We start from the raw sequence: 12,903 nt of genomic DNA, 5'->3' as shown, positions 1-12,903 counted from the left end.
CCTGAGCCAGCAATTTTAAAATATAAGCATCGCTTTGCAGTTTTAGAAATGTTCTGCCCATTCTACTTGATTGGCGTCATTATCCTGCCATGGTCTAAGGAAGCAAAAATGTCTTATACTCAGTGGTTCTTCCTGACAGCTTTATATTTGAGGCCTTTGTCAGACCCTGAATTGAGAGACTTGATAATCCGCTGCCAGCTGTTCTATAATTCCTTTCCTTATTACTGTGACTAGCTTCCTCTGACTTCCCTGGGATCATTTTATCTCAAGGTGTGCCTTTTAATGCTGGCTGGAATAGATAGTGTGTTTCATTCAATAGGCTTTTATTACGCAGTTAAAGCAGAAGAAGCCATATGGTAGTTAACTAGATATGCAGAGGGTTATCAAATGGTGGCAAATAAACTGGCCTTGTAAAAGCAATGGCCTGTTGACTCAGGCAAGAACTGGCATAGCAGATATGCAAGTACAGAAGAGTATTGAAGGTCTGGAATTAAAATCATGTGTTGCATAAGAGGGGAATGATGTAGTGTTCGACAACCTAGAGTAATTAAAAAGATACATTAATTTGCATACTTTAAGGTCTTTTTATAGCACATTGAGGAACAAATGTAGACTTACAACTTGTAAGGGCTGGAAGGAATACTAGGCATTATTTAAAACTCAACTTTCACATTTTAGAGATGAAATGAGCTTAAATGGTACACATAAGAACACAGTGTTAGATGACATTAGGGTTAAAACCAGAATCCGCATCTTCTGACCCCAAATCCAGTGCTCTGTATTATACTCTGTTGTCTCAGTTTTTTAAGTGTAGGTGAAATACATGGCATTGGAGTCAAATGGCAAAGTTGCTCCCTTACAAAGTACTGGCATCAACAAATTACTGTTTTCCATTGCCCATAGCCACTTGTCTTTAATGGCGGAAATTCTGAAAGACCAGGGTGCGTCTTTTAATTGTCATTCTTCATTTTTCAAATATGGCATTAAGTTTTAGGGATGAGCTGTATATGCCATAAAATACATTTTAGATGTGAGACTTCAGCTTCATTCACCGTAGGTCTTTCGGTCATTGCTGTGAATGATGACCTCAGAGTCTGGACCGACCCGCTTTCCTAGTGATGACCAGAGACTGAAATTCAGTTTGTGGGGAAAAACTGGAGCCAAGCGACGCCAGCCACAAAACCGTTCGTGTGTACCTGCTATTTGTATGAAGGGAACAGCCATTTGCTCTTACTGTTAACATCACAGCTGAGAATGTTTGAATATGTTTGAATTTCCTTAGGACATAAAGATCTAGTTTCGGAAATTGTACTGTGAGCGGTGGGAAGGGCATCTTGTTTTGAAGTTTATTTTTGCATTGTATACTTGTATACATTATATACAAGTATACAAGTATATTATTATACTTGTATACTTGTATACATTGTATACCTTATACTAAATCAGGAAAAAGAAACATGGCATTTTAATGTTCTTAATGAAATTAAGAAGATTCCACATCGGTTACTGCTTTATAGAAATGAAACGTACAGAGAACATTTAAAAGGTAAAATGAAGAAAGAAAGCTCTTGTTCTATCCCACATGGCGAAGGGTTTTAAATTTAGGAATTATTGAGTCATCCACAAGGTGAATCCTAGTTGCAATTTCTGTTAGATTAAGCAGCCATTAGCTGTGTTCTGGAAATGCTAGAGATTAACCCAATTCTAGTTAGCAGTTTATGTGTTAAATACTGGATTCTTACATTATGAAAAGCTCCAAGGACGATTAACAGCTCGAAATTAAAGGAAACAGTCTTAAAAGAGTAACCTTTCAAAGTTCTAGTTGGTGTCACTAATAGGCAGTTTTTTGGTGGCTGTAAAAACCCAACACAGACTTTCTTTCTCTTCCTGTTTCTCCATAACTCTCTTCATTGAAAAATGTTCCTAGTTTAATTCTTTTAATTATATCATGTCTCCCTGTTTTCCTTGGGGTATGTGATAATGGTGTAATTTTTTTTCCTTAGTGTTGTAGATAAGACTGGTGCTTTGAATGAACATGTTAGAAGTGTTTTAATTCCTTTGGGTAGATGTACTCCTTTTAATTACTTCTCTGGATTTGCTACAGCCCTAATAAAATTTCCTTTCAGAAGAAGACATGACAAATAAAATTTGGATATTTGTAATACTGCCTGAATGTTATTAAATCACATACTTAGTGAAGATTGACATTTTTGGTCAATTAAAAAAAAAATGCTAGCAAAATACCAGCACGGACTAGACTGTTTGGATATAGTATTAGAGTCAGTAGAAATGAAAATAATACTTACCATAAACTGCTTTTAAATTTGTCTTTTGAGGGGCGTCTGGGTGGCTCAGTTGGTGAAGCGTCCAACTTCCGCTCAGATCATGATCTTGCAGCTTGTGGGTTTCGAGCCCCACATTGGGCTCTCTGCTGTCAGCGCAGAGTGCGCTTCAGATCCTCTGTCGCCATCTCTCTCTGCCCCTTCCCCATTCACATTCTGTCTCTCTCAAAAATAAATAAACCTTTAAAAAAATAATAAATTTTTAAAAAAATAGTCTTCTCCATTTCAAAAACTATTGGGATAGTTCATGAAGAAAGTAATATTCCTACTTTTTTTGGATCAATATGGCATATTTTGCTGCTAATCATAGTTTTAGTAAATTAATCTTCTTCTAAAAAGTTCTTCTTCTAAAAAGTTCAAGCTGCTACACCTGTTTTCCTTCTCATCCCATGTTTCAAATGAGACATCATAGAGAGGAAGGATTGTTTTTGTTTTGCAATGAGGGACATCAGGTTGAAGGTGGTTATGAGCTCTGAGGTTGGACAGCAAGGGGAGAAAGGAAGATTCTTCTGGGTTTTTTGGGTATAGTCTTTGTGCCTGTGCTTAGGTAAGCCCTTTTATATTTCCTCTTCAAACAATTATTAGACCAGGTATTCTTTTGCAACATTTGTACCCTGCTGAATATCATTTTTTATTTTCCTAACCAGTAGAGACCATTTTCTATCTTAATAGTATCAGCTCTTTTTTCTGGCCTTGTATCATTCCCCAATTTGATCAATGCACTGTTTAATTTTTACCCATTGTGTTCTAGAAATGATAATAAAGTAGCTTAGAAGACACAGAATATATACAAACATAACATCAATTAAAAAGGTGCTAGGGGCACCTGGGTGGCTCAGTCAACTAAGCATGTGACTCTTGATCTCATTTTAGGTTTTGATCTCAGGGTTGTGAGTTCAAGCCCCGGGTTGGGCTCCAACTGGATGTGGAGCCTACGTTAAAAAAAACAACAACAACAACAAAAAAAAGTACAGCTATAAGAAGAAAGAAAAGCAATGGTAGGGCTTTAAAATGGAGGTGGAATTGGACTGAAAAATCATACTGTCATGGCAAACATGAATGAGTACAAGATGTCAAGTAAAAATATAGTACATACCATATAAAAGAAACTAATCAGATCAGGCGGACTACAACTATTCTTACTATGAAAACTAGACAGAATTTTATCTTAGGCATTGTGTTTTAATTGCAAGAAAGAACTCATTTGATTATAAGAGGGAGAAACTGACTCTTTGTAACTATGGTGTAAAGCTATTGGTTTGCCCCAGGGGAGACTCTCCTTGGAGCATTAAGAATGTTTGGACCCCCTTGAACATTAAAAAAAAACAAAAAACAAAAAACCCCACAACAAACGGGGTGCCTCGGTGGCTCAGTCGGTTAAGCGTCTGACTTCAGCTCAGGCCATGATCTCCTCGTTTGTGAGTTTGAGCCCCGCATCGGGCTCTGTACTTACATCTCAGAACCTGGAGCCTGCTTCAGATTCTGTGTCTGAACTCTTTCTCTGCCCCTCCCCTGCTCATGCTCTGTCTCTCTAAAGTAAATAAACATTAAATAAATTTTTAAAAAAGAATGTTTGGACCCCTTGAATATTGTTTTTCTCACCCAGACTTTTGCAACATACTTGGAAGTCCTAAGCCTGAGATTGTTTTCTCTTACAGAGATGGAATTGTATCTGTTCAGAATTGCCTGTTGCACCCAGACCCTCTCCTCTTACCACAGTGGACTCAGAATGTGCTCCGTGTCTTCATTGAAGGCCTTGATAAAGATGTTGAACAGGATAGGACCAAAGACCTCAGCCCATTAGATTAGGGCTTCTCTTCTGATCTGGGGTCTAGCTGACACTGAAGAGTAGGAGCAGGGGCCGGGAGGGTGGTGTTTATGGACCAAACACCTGAAATCTCATGAAGGATTTTGTAGTTTGTGTGGCTTTCATTGGATTCATAAAGAACTACACATTTCCCCCAGAGTTAAAACTACAGCATTAGAGATGTCTAAGGATTTCTCAGGCCGGCAAATACTTCTGTGACTCTTCAAGTACTTCTCTACTATTTGCACATCAAAGCAGGCTTCCTATCTATTTTCTTCATTGCTGTATCTAGTATGTGCTTAATTCGTATTTGTTGATTTTAAGTGAATGTATCCAAGTCCTATTTCCCTGCTGAGTCTATAAAACTTTTGTGACGAACTTGGTTAGGTTCTTTGTGAAATCCCACTCTGCTTTTCTCCTCTCCAGTGTGCTAGCCTGATCTGCAAGTTAATGAAGTTCATTCTGCATGGTGTGGTCTGGGGGGAACTTGTACTGCTGTCTCACAATAGTCTTTTCTCTGTTTAATGACCTTACAGACTATCTGTGCAATAATCCATTTTGGAATACTGTTGTGAATTGAGCCCCTCTTTCGGAAAGAAGTCTATATGCTTCTCTCCACCTGCTGACACTGCTACCGTTTTTCACTTGGCTGTAATTCTCTGACCATATTTTCAGGCCCTTTAAGAATCCTGGGTTATAATTTTTGTGGGTCTGCAGCCTAGTATTAGTTCAGAGAATCTATCTATCTATCTCTTCTTGGAATTCAATTCCTCCTTAGCCCTGTTAGTACTGCCCTTTCCTTCTCCTTACTGGGGAAGTCAGGAGCAAAATGGAATTGAACTACGGCACTTTTTTTCTGTCGTCTCTCAAGCAGTGGTGATTATCATTTCTGAATTCTCCATCAGCAACAGCAAAATCATCCCAGAAACCACTTTCATCATCTGTAACATTTTGGACATGACTCGTTTCATTCCGATTTGTACCTTTTGACACACCTCTCAAAGTTTCATGTGACTCCCATTGCTCTAGACCACGCTGGTGTCTCTTTTGTATGAGCCCTTGTAAGATATGAGGAAACACATATCTAGCCATGTTATACCTCTTACACTCTTCTTTATATGCTATTCTCTTCATTATCAAGGCGATCCGTTTTTGTATTATCAGAATGGGGGTTTCAAAAGCCTCATAAGTCTCTTTGTCTTCTAGAGTTTCTGACCACTTGATTCTGCTTTTTTTTTTCCTCTCAACTTTTTCCAGTCTGCTTTTCTTCAAAGACCAGGACACATTTCTGCTTATGTCCAGGATTCACTTCCCAGGCCACCGCAAATTCCAATTTTACATTGTCACTTTCTCTCAGGGATTCCATCATTTCTACTTTACCAAGCTTATCCTTATTCGTTACCCTTATCTAGTAGAGGTCCAGAATCATGATTTCTCTCACTTGTTCATTCTAAAATACAGAACTTGTCAGAAGGCATTATAGAAATTTTCAGAGGAATGTGATGATCAGAGATATTCAAATAATTAGTGTCTCTCATGATATGACTGTCTTATTTCTGAGCCAGTTTTGACATTCCTACTAAAAATACATCCTCTACATCTTTAGTTTGGAGAACACTGTGATTATATGGCCATTAGTGCGATATTCTATATCTTTTTAAACTCACAGTAAATATACCACATTTCATCACTAGGTCTGTGGCTTCCCAGGCATGTGCATATTTTTCTTGACATAACATGTTCTGTGAGCTTATTTTCACTGGGCATTGTAGAGTATCTATTGGTATGAGATCCAGTCAATAAGGTTTCAGTCATTGCTGCACAATCATATTTACCACTGTCATTAAGGTTGAAAATTCATTAATAGCCTAGCTACTCATCTTTTCAGTCTGTGCATTTATATATAGATATCTAAGACCATTTGTAATTTGTTCCAGGTCCTTTTAGCTTCCATGCCATTTTATCTTATATTTTTTGTACTAATCTTATCATCTCTTAGCATGAAGCTTAATACAATATGCACCTTCTTGCTCCTTTGGATTTTTTAATTGTTTTTTTTTTTTATTGTTTTTGTTTGTTTGTTTGATTTGCTCCTTTGGATTCTTGGGAAGTATGCCCTGCATGCTGACCTCCCTTTTTCTCCACATTTTCTCTTCATCTGACCCAGAGACATCCAGAGCACCTCTGCATCTAACTTGTAATGTTTTCTCTTATGGCTCATTGCCTCCCTCTTCCATTTTTCTAGTCTTCCACAGGTTTTCCTAATTTGGGATCACTTCGTGTTTTTCATGATTCTAGACATTAATGCTTGTTGTTGTTGGCTTTTTTTCTTTCTTGCCAGAAGAAATTCATCCTAACCTGTTTTGAAAGTTAAAATGACTCCAGAAAAACACCTTCAGTGTGATCCCTCCCCTTCAGCCCTCACCTAGTATCAAACAGCCCTCACCTAGTATCACTGTGAGGTTTGCAGCGTAGGGCCCAATTTTTTTGTGGCTATCACAGATTCAGGTTGCCACTAAAATAAAATAAATACATGAGAAAGTTATTGCCTTGTAGCTCCTCTGTTCCCTTACCTGAGATATAAGTAATATTTGCCAAGTGAAAACAAAGACATTGTCACCCAAGGATGAGTTCTTATCCTTGTCTGAGCTTTAAAATAAAAGTTTTCAGAATTATAAAGTAGAAAGGGTATAGGGCAGAGAAAGCAACCTTTTAAAACAAAGTTCAAATCAATAATAATTAACATTTCCTAGCCTCTATTTTCCTGCTAATGACTGAAGACATGTACTAATTAGAGAAGCCACAAGTGTCTGGGTTTCTAGATGAACCAGATGGTGCTGCCTAAGAACTATGCTTAGCGCCAGCCAGAGGTCTGGGTTGTTCTTAACTACCTTTCCTCCATCTTGAGCATATTTAAACTTAAATATGCTCACTGCTTTGCACTGAGACTTTTTCTTTGTTCTTTATTTTCTGTCTTCCCCACTTCTGATTTCAGGAGGAACATTTCTGCCATTGTTAGTGAGTGTTCTTGTGAGCTTTTTACTTTTTTTCTTTACAGCCTCATTTTATTCATCTCTTTCTTTTCAGATTTCTTTTAGCTCTTATGTGATCACCTGATCTCACTGGACTTGTTTCCCCCACTTTGGTTCTTCCTTACTGTTCTTTCTCAAAATCACACAAAGCCTGCACAGAAGGCTTCAGTCCCTTCGATAGCTAGCATTAAGATAGTTCTGCCTCTTCAGTTTTTTAAAACTCTTCTCACAGATTGTCTGAAAACATATGTTTTCTTCTTTTGGTTTGTACTTCAAATATTTTCTTCCTTTGCTATTAACTCTGCTAACCAACTCTAAGAAAGCTTTGAGTTTTGTATAGAAATTTTCAGTACTGTGGAGTGTTGATATTGTTTTGACAAATGCTGTACTTGCATTTTCTACAATATGAAAATCACTTCTATTAGGATGACAAAGCATAGAACTGATGACACTCAACCAGATTCCTGCTTTTCGTCAGTTGTTTTACCAGAACACGTTCTTTCATCCTATTTGTTGTGAAAGTCATGATGTCGTTACCCTTGGTAAAGAAACTTTGTCTTACCTTGATGTTTTTTGTCAAAACTTTCTTTATTGGAATCAGAAGAAAAGTGACTGGTTCCCATCAGCATTTCTAGCTTAAGTGATAAGTGTTATTATTTTCCTTTACGTTTCTTGTTCCTGCTGAAGGATAAAGGCTGGGAGACCAATTAGGAAGCTGCTACAATAATTCAAGCACAAGATATGAGGGTCTGGACTTTTGGAACAGCATTGGCTGTGGAGAATAATTGGCATTATCTTTAAAAAAGTAGACAAAAGAGTTTCCTTAATTCATTTCATAAAGTTGTAAGTGCTTTTAGAGTTTAGAAATCACAGTTTTGTTTTGTTTTTGTTTTTTGAGTCTCCCTGGTTTTTCTTTTCTTTTTTTTTTTTTTTTTAATGTGTCCTTTTGGTACATGTCTAACTAATTAAGGAATTTATGACATCCTCCATTTATGTATTCTCTGGTTTGGGAAACTAATTACTTAGTGTCCATTGTATCTTTAAAAAACTAAGTTTTTCACCCCTTGATTATCAAAATAAAATGAAAAGAAATAACTGGTACTGTTACTCAGATAATAATTATTAACATTTCTGTGTATTTCCTTTCTGTTTTTTTGTGGGTAGAGAGACAATTATGCCAAAGAGCATATCTTTAAATAGTTATTTATACAAAATCTTACTTTTTATGAAACATTAACTTATGACATGTCATTAAGTATTATGAAAGCATAATATTGATATATCATGTGGATGTACCCTATATATTTTACCATTATCCTGTTGTTGACGATTTAGGTTGTTTCCAGCTCATTCTTATTGTAACAAGTGGTATGGCCAATATTTTATTGAATACTAAGTCTTCATATATATCCTCAGGGTTAATGGGTTAATGTATAAAAAAAATTGTTTAAGTCCCGAAACTCTTTGAAGGCTTGAATTGAATAAGTATAAAGATGTGAATTAGCCCTAATGGCTAAAAGTTCCAAGTACTTGAAGAAGTTGCATAATGCTTAGCTGCTCTGCATTTCTGGTATCTACTCCTCTTTACCTGGTCACCACCCTGAGTGGGAACTACTGGAGCATAGAGAAGTTTTTGAGGGAGGGTACAGATAACAGTGATGGGGAGTCCCCTAGCCTCTCTCTAACTCATTTTCAGATGAATGCAGTTGTGCATCTCTACCCATTATTTCAGCTTGGATGCCCATATGTATACTGACTCCTCCTTGGAGTTTTTGTTTGATTTTCATTAAGATCCTTCTAATTATCATTAAAGATAGCTTTTATCTACCACGTTCTGTTTTTCTCAGCTATTTGGGAGCAGTGCATAATAACCAAAATGATTCTTGTGATTCCTGGTATGCTTTCACTGGAGGAGGAGTGTGGCGTGGGCATACAGGGTAGAATAGCATAAAGAGTGCTACTTGACCTCAAAGACCTCTGGAGAGTTCAGTTCTTAGTTCAGGAGGCACGTTTCATACAGGTCACTTTGCGCAAGTTCATTTAAGGAAATCATTCTTTGCTTTGGATATGACATCTACTAACTGAGCACCCAACAGTCTTCAAGGTAATATTTTTTCTTGGCACCAGAAAGATAGTTCTTTGACCCCAACAACATTGACCTTAGTTTGACCTTAGTTTTTCTTGATCGTGGTTATTCTGAGGTTCTTTTTATGTTGACGTAAAGATACTGTTTCATTTGTCCTTTTTTTCCCCCAGCTGATATCTATTTTTTTAATGTTTATTTATTTTTATTTTTTCTAAATACAATTTATTGTCAAATTAGTTAATATACAGTGTATACAATTTGCCCTTCATTTGTCCTTTTTAAAATGAATTATAAAGTAGCAGACTAACTAGGAGCATTCCATGCTGCTATATAATGCCCTTTTGCTCTGTAAATGACTTTAATTCTAATCACATTGAGCATTTCTAGTCATTAGTTAATATTTTCCTTTTTGAATTTCCATATTGAAATTAATGATCTGTCTTTAAGTAAAATTATTTCAGCAATTGCAGTTCTATCACGATCCTAGGATGCTAATAACAAATAATTAAAAACTGTTACAGATAGCATTTGTATCTATATTTAAAAAGCTTTTCAATTGACCAAGCAGATGTTGTTACAGATTTTTGTCTTTGATATGATAAATCTCCCATTAATTTTGAAAATCAGGGTTTAAGGGATGTGCTTTCAAGTTTTCCATAGTTGAACTGCAATTTGTGAAAGTTCAAGCAGCTGTACTGGGAAACCATTTGACAACTTTGTAACTGAGGCTCTTTTAGGCAGAGACTAAGTTCTGGAGCTTTATGTTCTGTATTTTATGTTCAGACACATGTATTTGAATTTCTTCTTTTTTGTGGGTCCAGAAGTGTCTGTGTGTAGTGTATTCTCTCTCTTTTGTATACGTGCATATATATGTATGTTTATACATATATGTTCTCTTTTACATACATACACACATATATATGCACGCACACCTACATACATACACATATGTGTGTGTATGTGTATTTTACATTGTATATCCAACCTAAGTTGAAGATACAGATGCATGGACTTTTTTCAAAATGAAAAATTTTTCAGTTTAAGCTCTCACTAATTATTTTCTCTTGGCCTAGGTTGAAGAAATTGTGGATATTGGATCATTTGCCCCAGAAGACATCCATATTCCTAAGATTTATGTACATCGCCTTATAAAGGGAGAAAAATATGAGAAAAGGATTGAGGTAATTGCATTAGTTTCTTTGTTAGAATTTATGAATCTGATTATCAGAGATTATGTGCCCCTGGGGCCATTCCAGATGATAGGAAATTAAAGCTGAATGGAAAGTCCTGCTTTGGATCTTAGTAGGAGCTTCTCATGTGTCCATCCTAAGGGGACATGATCATCTATGTTATTGTCCAGCCCATTAGTGCCTTGTGTTTACGAAAGTGTATATCACCAAGTTACATGATTCTCTAGGCTGTGTCTTCCAGGCTTCTGTAACTGTCCTAATTTATTACACTGCATAGTTTTGGCTGGCTGTTCTACAGGGTAGGGAAGGCTTTAGCCCTGCTGGACTCTTAGTGTTTGATTATTCAGAAATGTCTATCAATCTTAATGTTGCTTTGCAGTGTATAAAGTCCAGAAAGTCATTCCCCTCAGTGTTGGGCTCTGGGCAGCTGGTAGATATGAGATCATGGCAAGGGGTAGGCATCAGGGGCATTGGAGATGTTCTAAGGCTACTGAGAGCATGAAGAATGCTCAGCTGGACCAAAATTGGTATCAAAATTCATAATTATCTAGGGGTCAGCAACAGAATAGGCATGCAGTGGGAGATACTGGGGAATCAGAGATACCCTCTACCTTGCATCAAACAGAAAGACATTTTGCAATCTAAAACTAAGTTCAAGGGACTAAGAAGAGAGGATGTGGGACATTTGCAAATAGCAACCAGAGTCTATGTCAAGAAGATTTAGTAATGGAAATAGTTTCCTGGCTGGTTTTTGGATATTTTTATGATTTCTGTGATGCGCTTGTAGCAAAACCATTCCAGACTCTTCAGGTGGAAATATGCAATTGGCAATAGCGACACCTGGTAAACACATTCTGACAGCCCGGCAAAAACAGAGTCCCAAGGTCTGTTCCTTGTTCTTTGCTCTGGCTCAATCCTTGAGCACCTGAGAAGAATTCAGTTGTAGAAGTCTTAAGACTAATAGTAGTAGCAGTCAGTGTGATGGCAACAGAGGGATTACTTGCTTCAAAAAGACAGAACAGCTACATCTTTCTCTTCAAACAGATCTGGCCTCTTTCACTTTCTAAAAAATTATTTCTGTCATCAAATACCACCCATGTTATTCTTTAAAAAAAAAAAAAACTCTCTGTTGTAGATTTGCCTCATAGTTTTAGTAAAGGGAAGAGACCTACGTTTTTTTCCAATAAAATTTTAGATTTCGGCAGTGATAAAATACAGGGTATACCTCAATCATGAATAATTTCTGTTTATTTTAAAGCGTTTATCAGTCCGGAAAGAGGAAGATGTAAAAGCCAAATCCGGTAAACCTGGAGATAATGTAAGGGAACGTATCATCAAGCGGGCAGCTCTTGAATTTGAAGATGGCATGTATGGTATCCTTTATCTTTCTGGGACTGGGCAGAGACCTAGCCTTCACTTTTTCTTGTCTTTTTTTAAAATTGCTTTTAATGTTTATTTTTTTATTTTGAAATAAAGGGAGAGAGAGAGAGTGCACGTGTGCAGGGGAGGGATGGAGAGAGGGAGAGAGAAAATCCCAAGTAGGCTCAGTGCTGTTAGCACAGAGTCCAAGGTGGGGCTGGAACCCACGAACCATGAGATCATGACCTGAGCTGAAACCAAGAGTCAGACCTTTAACCAACTGATCCACTCAGGAGCACCTCCCTCACTTTTTCTATATTCATCAGGTGCCTAGGCCTCCTGCATAGTGATTGTTTTCTAGTCCATTGTAATTTTTAAAAACAATGGATAAATTTTTACAAAATGTGTCATATAACCTAAAGATATCAAGGTATATGAAATTAGAATTATGATCTGTTTGCCTTCTTAAAGCAAAATGGCAACTAAAATTTGCTTAGCTTTTTTCTAATATACAATGGATTTCAGTACAATTTGGCATTTGGCTAAAGGTTATTGGGAAAAGAGATTACCCAAGATGAAGGTTTCAAATCTCTGAAGTACTAGTTATAACAGTGCTATTTACTTTTTCTGTGTTCTGACATTTGCATACTCATTGAAACAGAAGATTCAACTTCTTAACAACCGCTTGTTTCCTTTGCAAAGATCCCATGAGCGTACCCTTTTATGTCTAATGCTTTGTAAGGGTATTCAATGGACAGTACAAATTCTGCTTTAGATACTTTGTCAAAAAAAGAGATAGGTTGAGATAATGTAGTACAATTATTATTCAGATTAAAAAAATTTTCTTGATGTTTATTTTTGAGAGAGAGAGAGAGAGCGAGAGTGCAAGCAGGGGAGGGGCAGAGAGAGAGGGAGACACAGAATCCAAAGCAGATTTCAGGCTTTGAGCTGTCAGCACAGAGCCCTACATGGGGCTTGAACCCACAAACCACAAGATCATGACCTGAGCTGAAGTTGGATACTCAACTGATTGAGCCACCTAGGTGTCCCTTATTATTCATATTTTGGGTGTGAGAGCCTCTTCACC

The 12,903-nt window shown here is 37.1% G+C and overlaps 1 protein-coding gene across 2 annotated transcripts in view; it reads left to right on the top strand.

The window, feature by feature from the left end:
- The window catches only part of OXCT1 (3-oxoacid CoA-transferase 1), a 137,680-nt gene that overhangs the window by 54,138 nt on the left and 70,639 nt on the right, over nt 1-12,903 (top strand). For both annotated transcript variants that reach the window (XM_025924102.2, XM_086677968.1), the window contains exons 8-9: nt 10,341-10,448; nt 11,716-11,830. In XM_025924102.2, the coding sequence (XP_025779887.1) occupies nt 10,341-10,448; nt 11,716-11,830 (223 nt within the window). The remainder of the gene's footprint in view (nt 1-10,340; nt 10,449-11,715; nt 11,831-12,903) is intronic.

The sequence above is a fragment of the Puma concolor genome, chromosome A1 (assembly GCF_028749965.1).
Source record: "Puma concolor isolate L17-30 chromosome A1, mPumCon1.1.hap2, whole genome shotgun sequence".
Lineage (NCBI taxonomy): Eukaryota > Metazoa > Chordata > Mammalia > Carnivora > Felidae > Puma > Puma concolor.
Note: the sequence above shows the minus strand (reverse complement) of the source record. Positions and strands in the feature narration are given on the sequence as shown.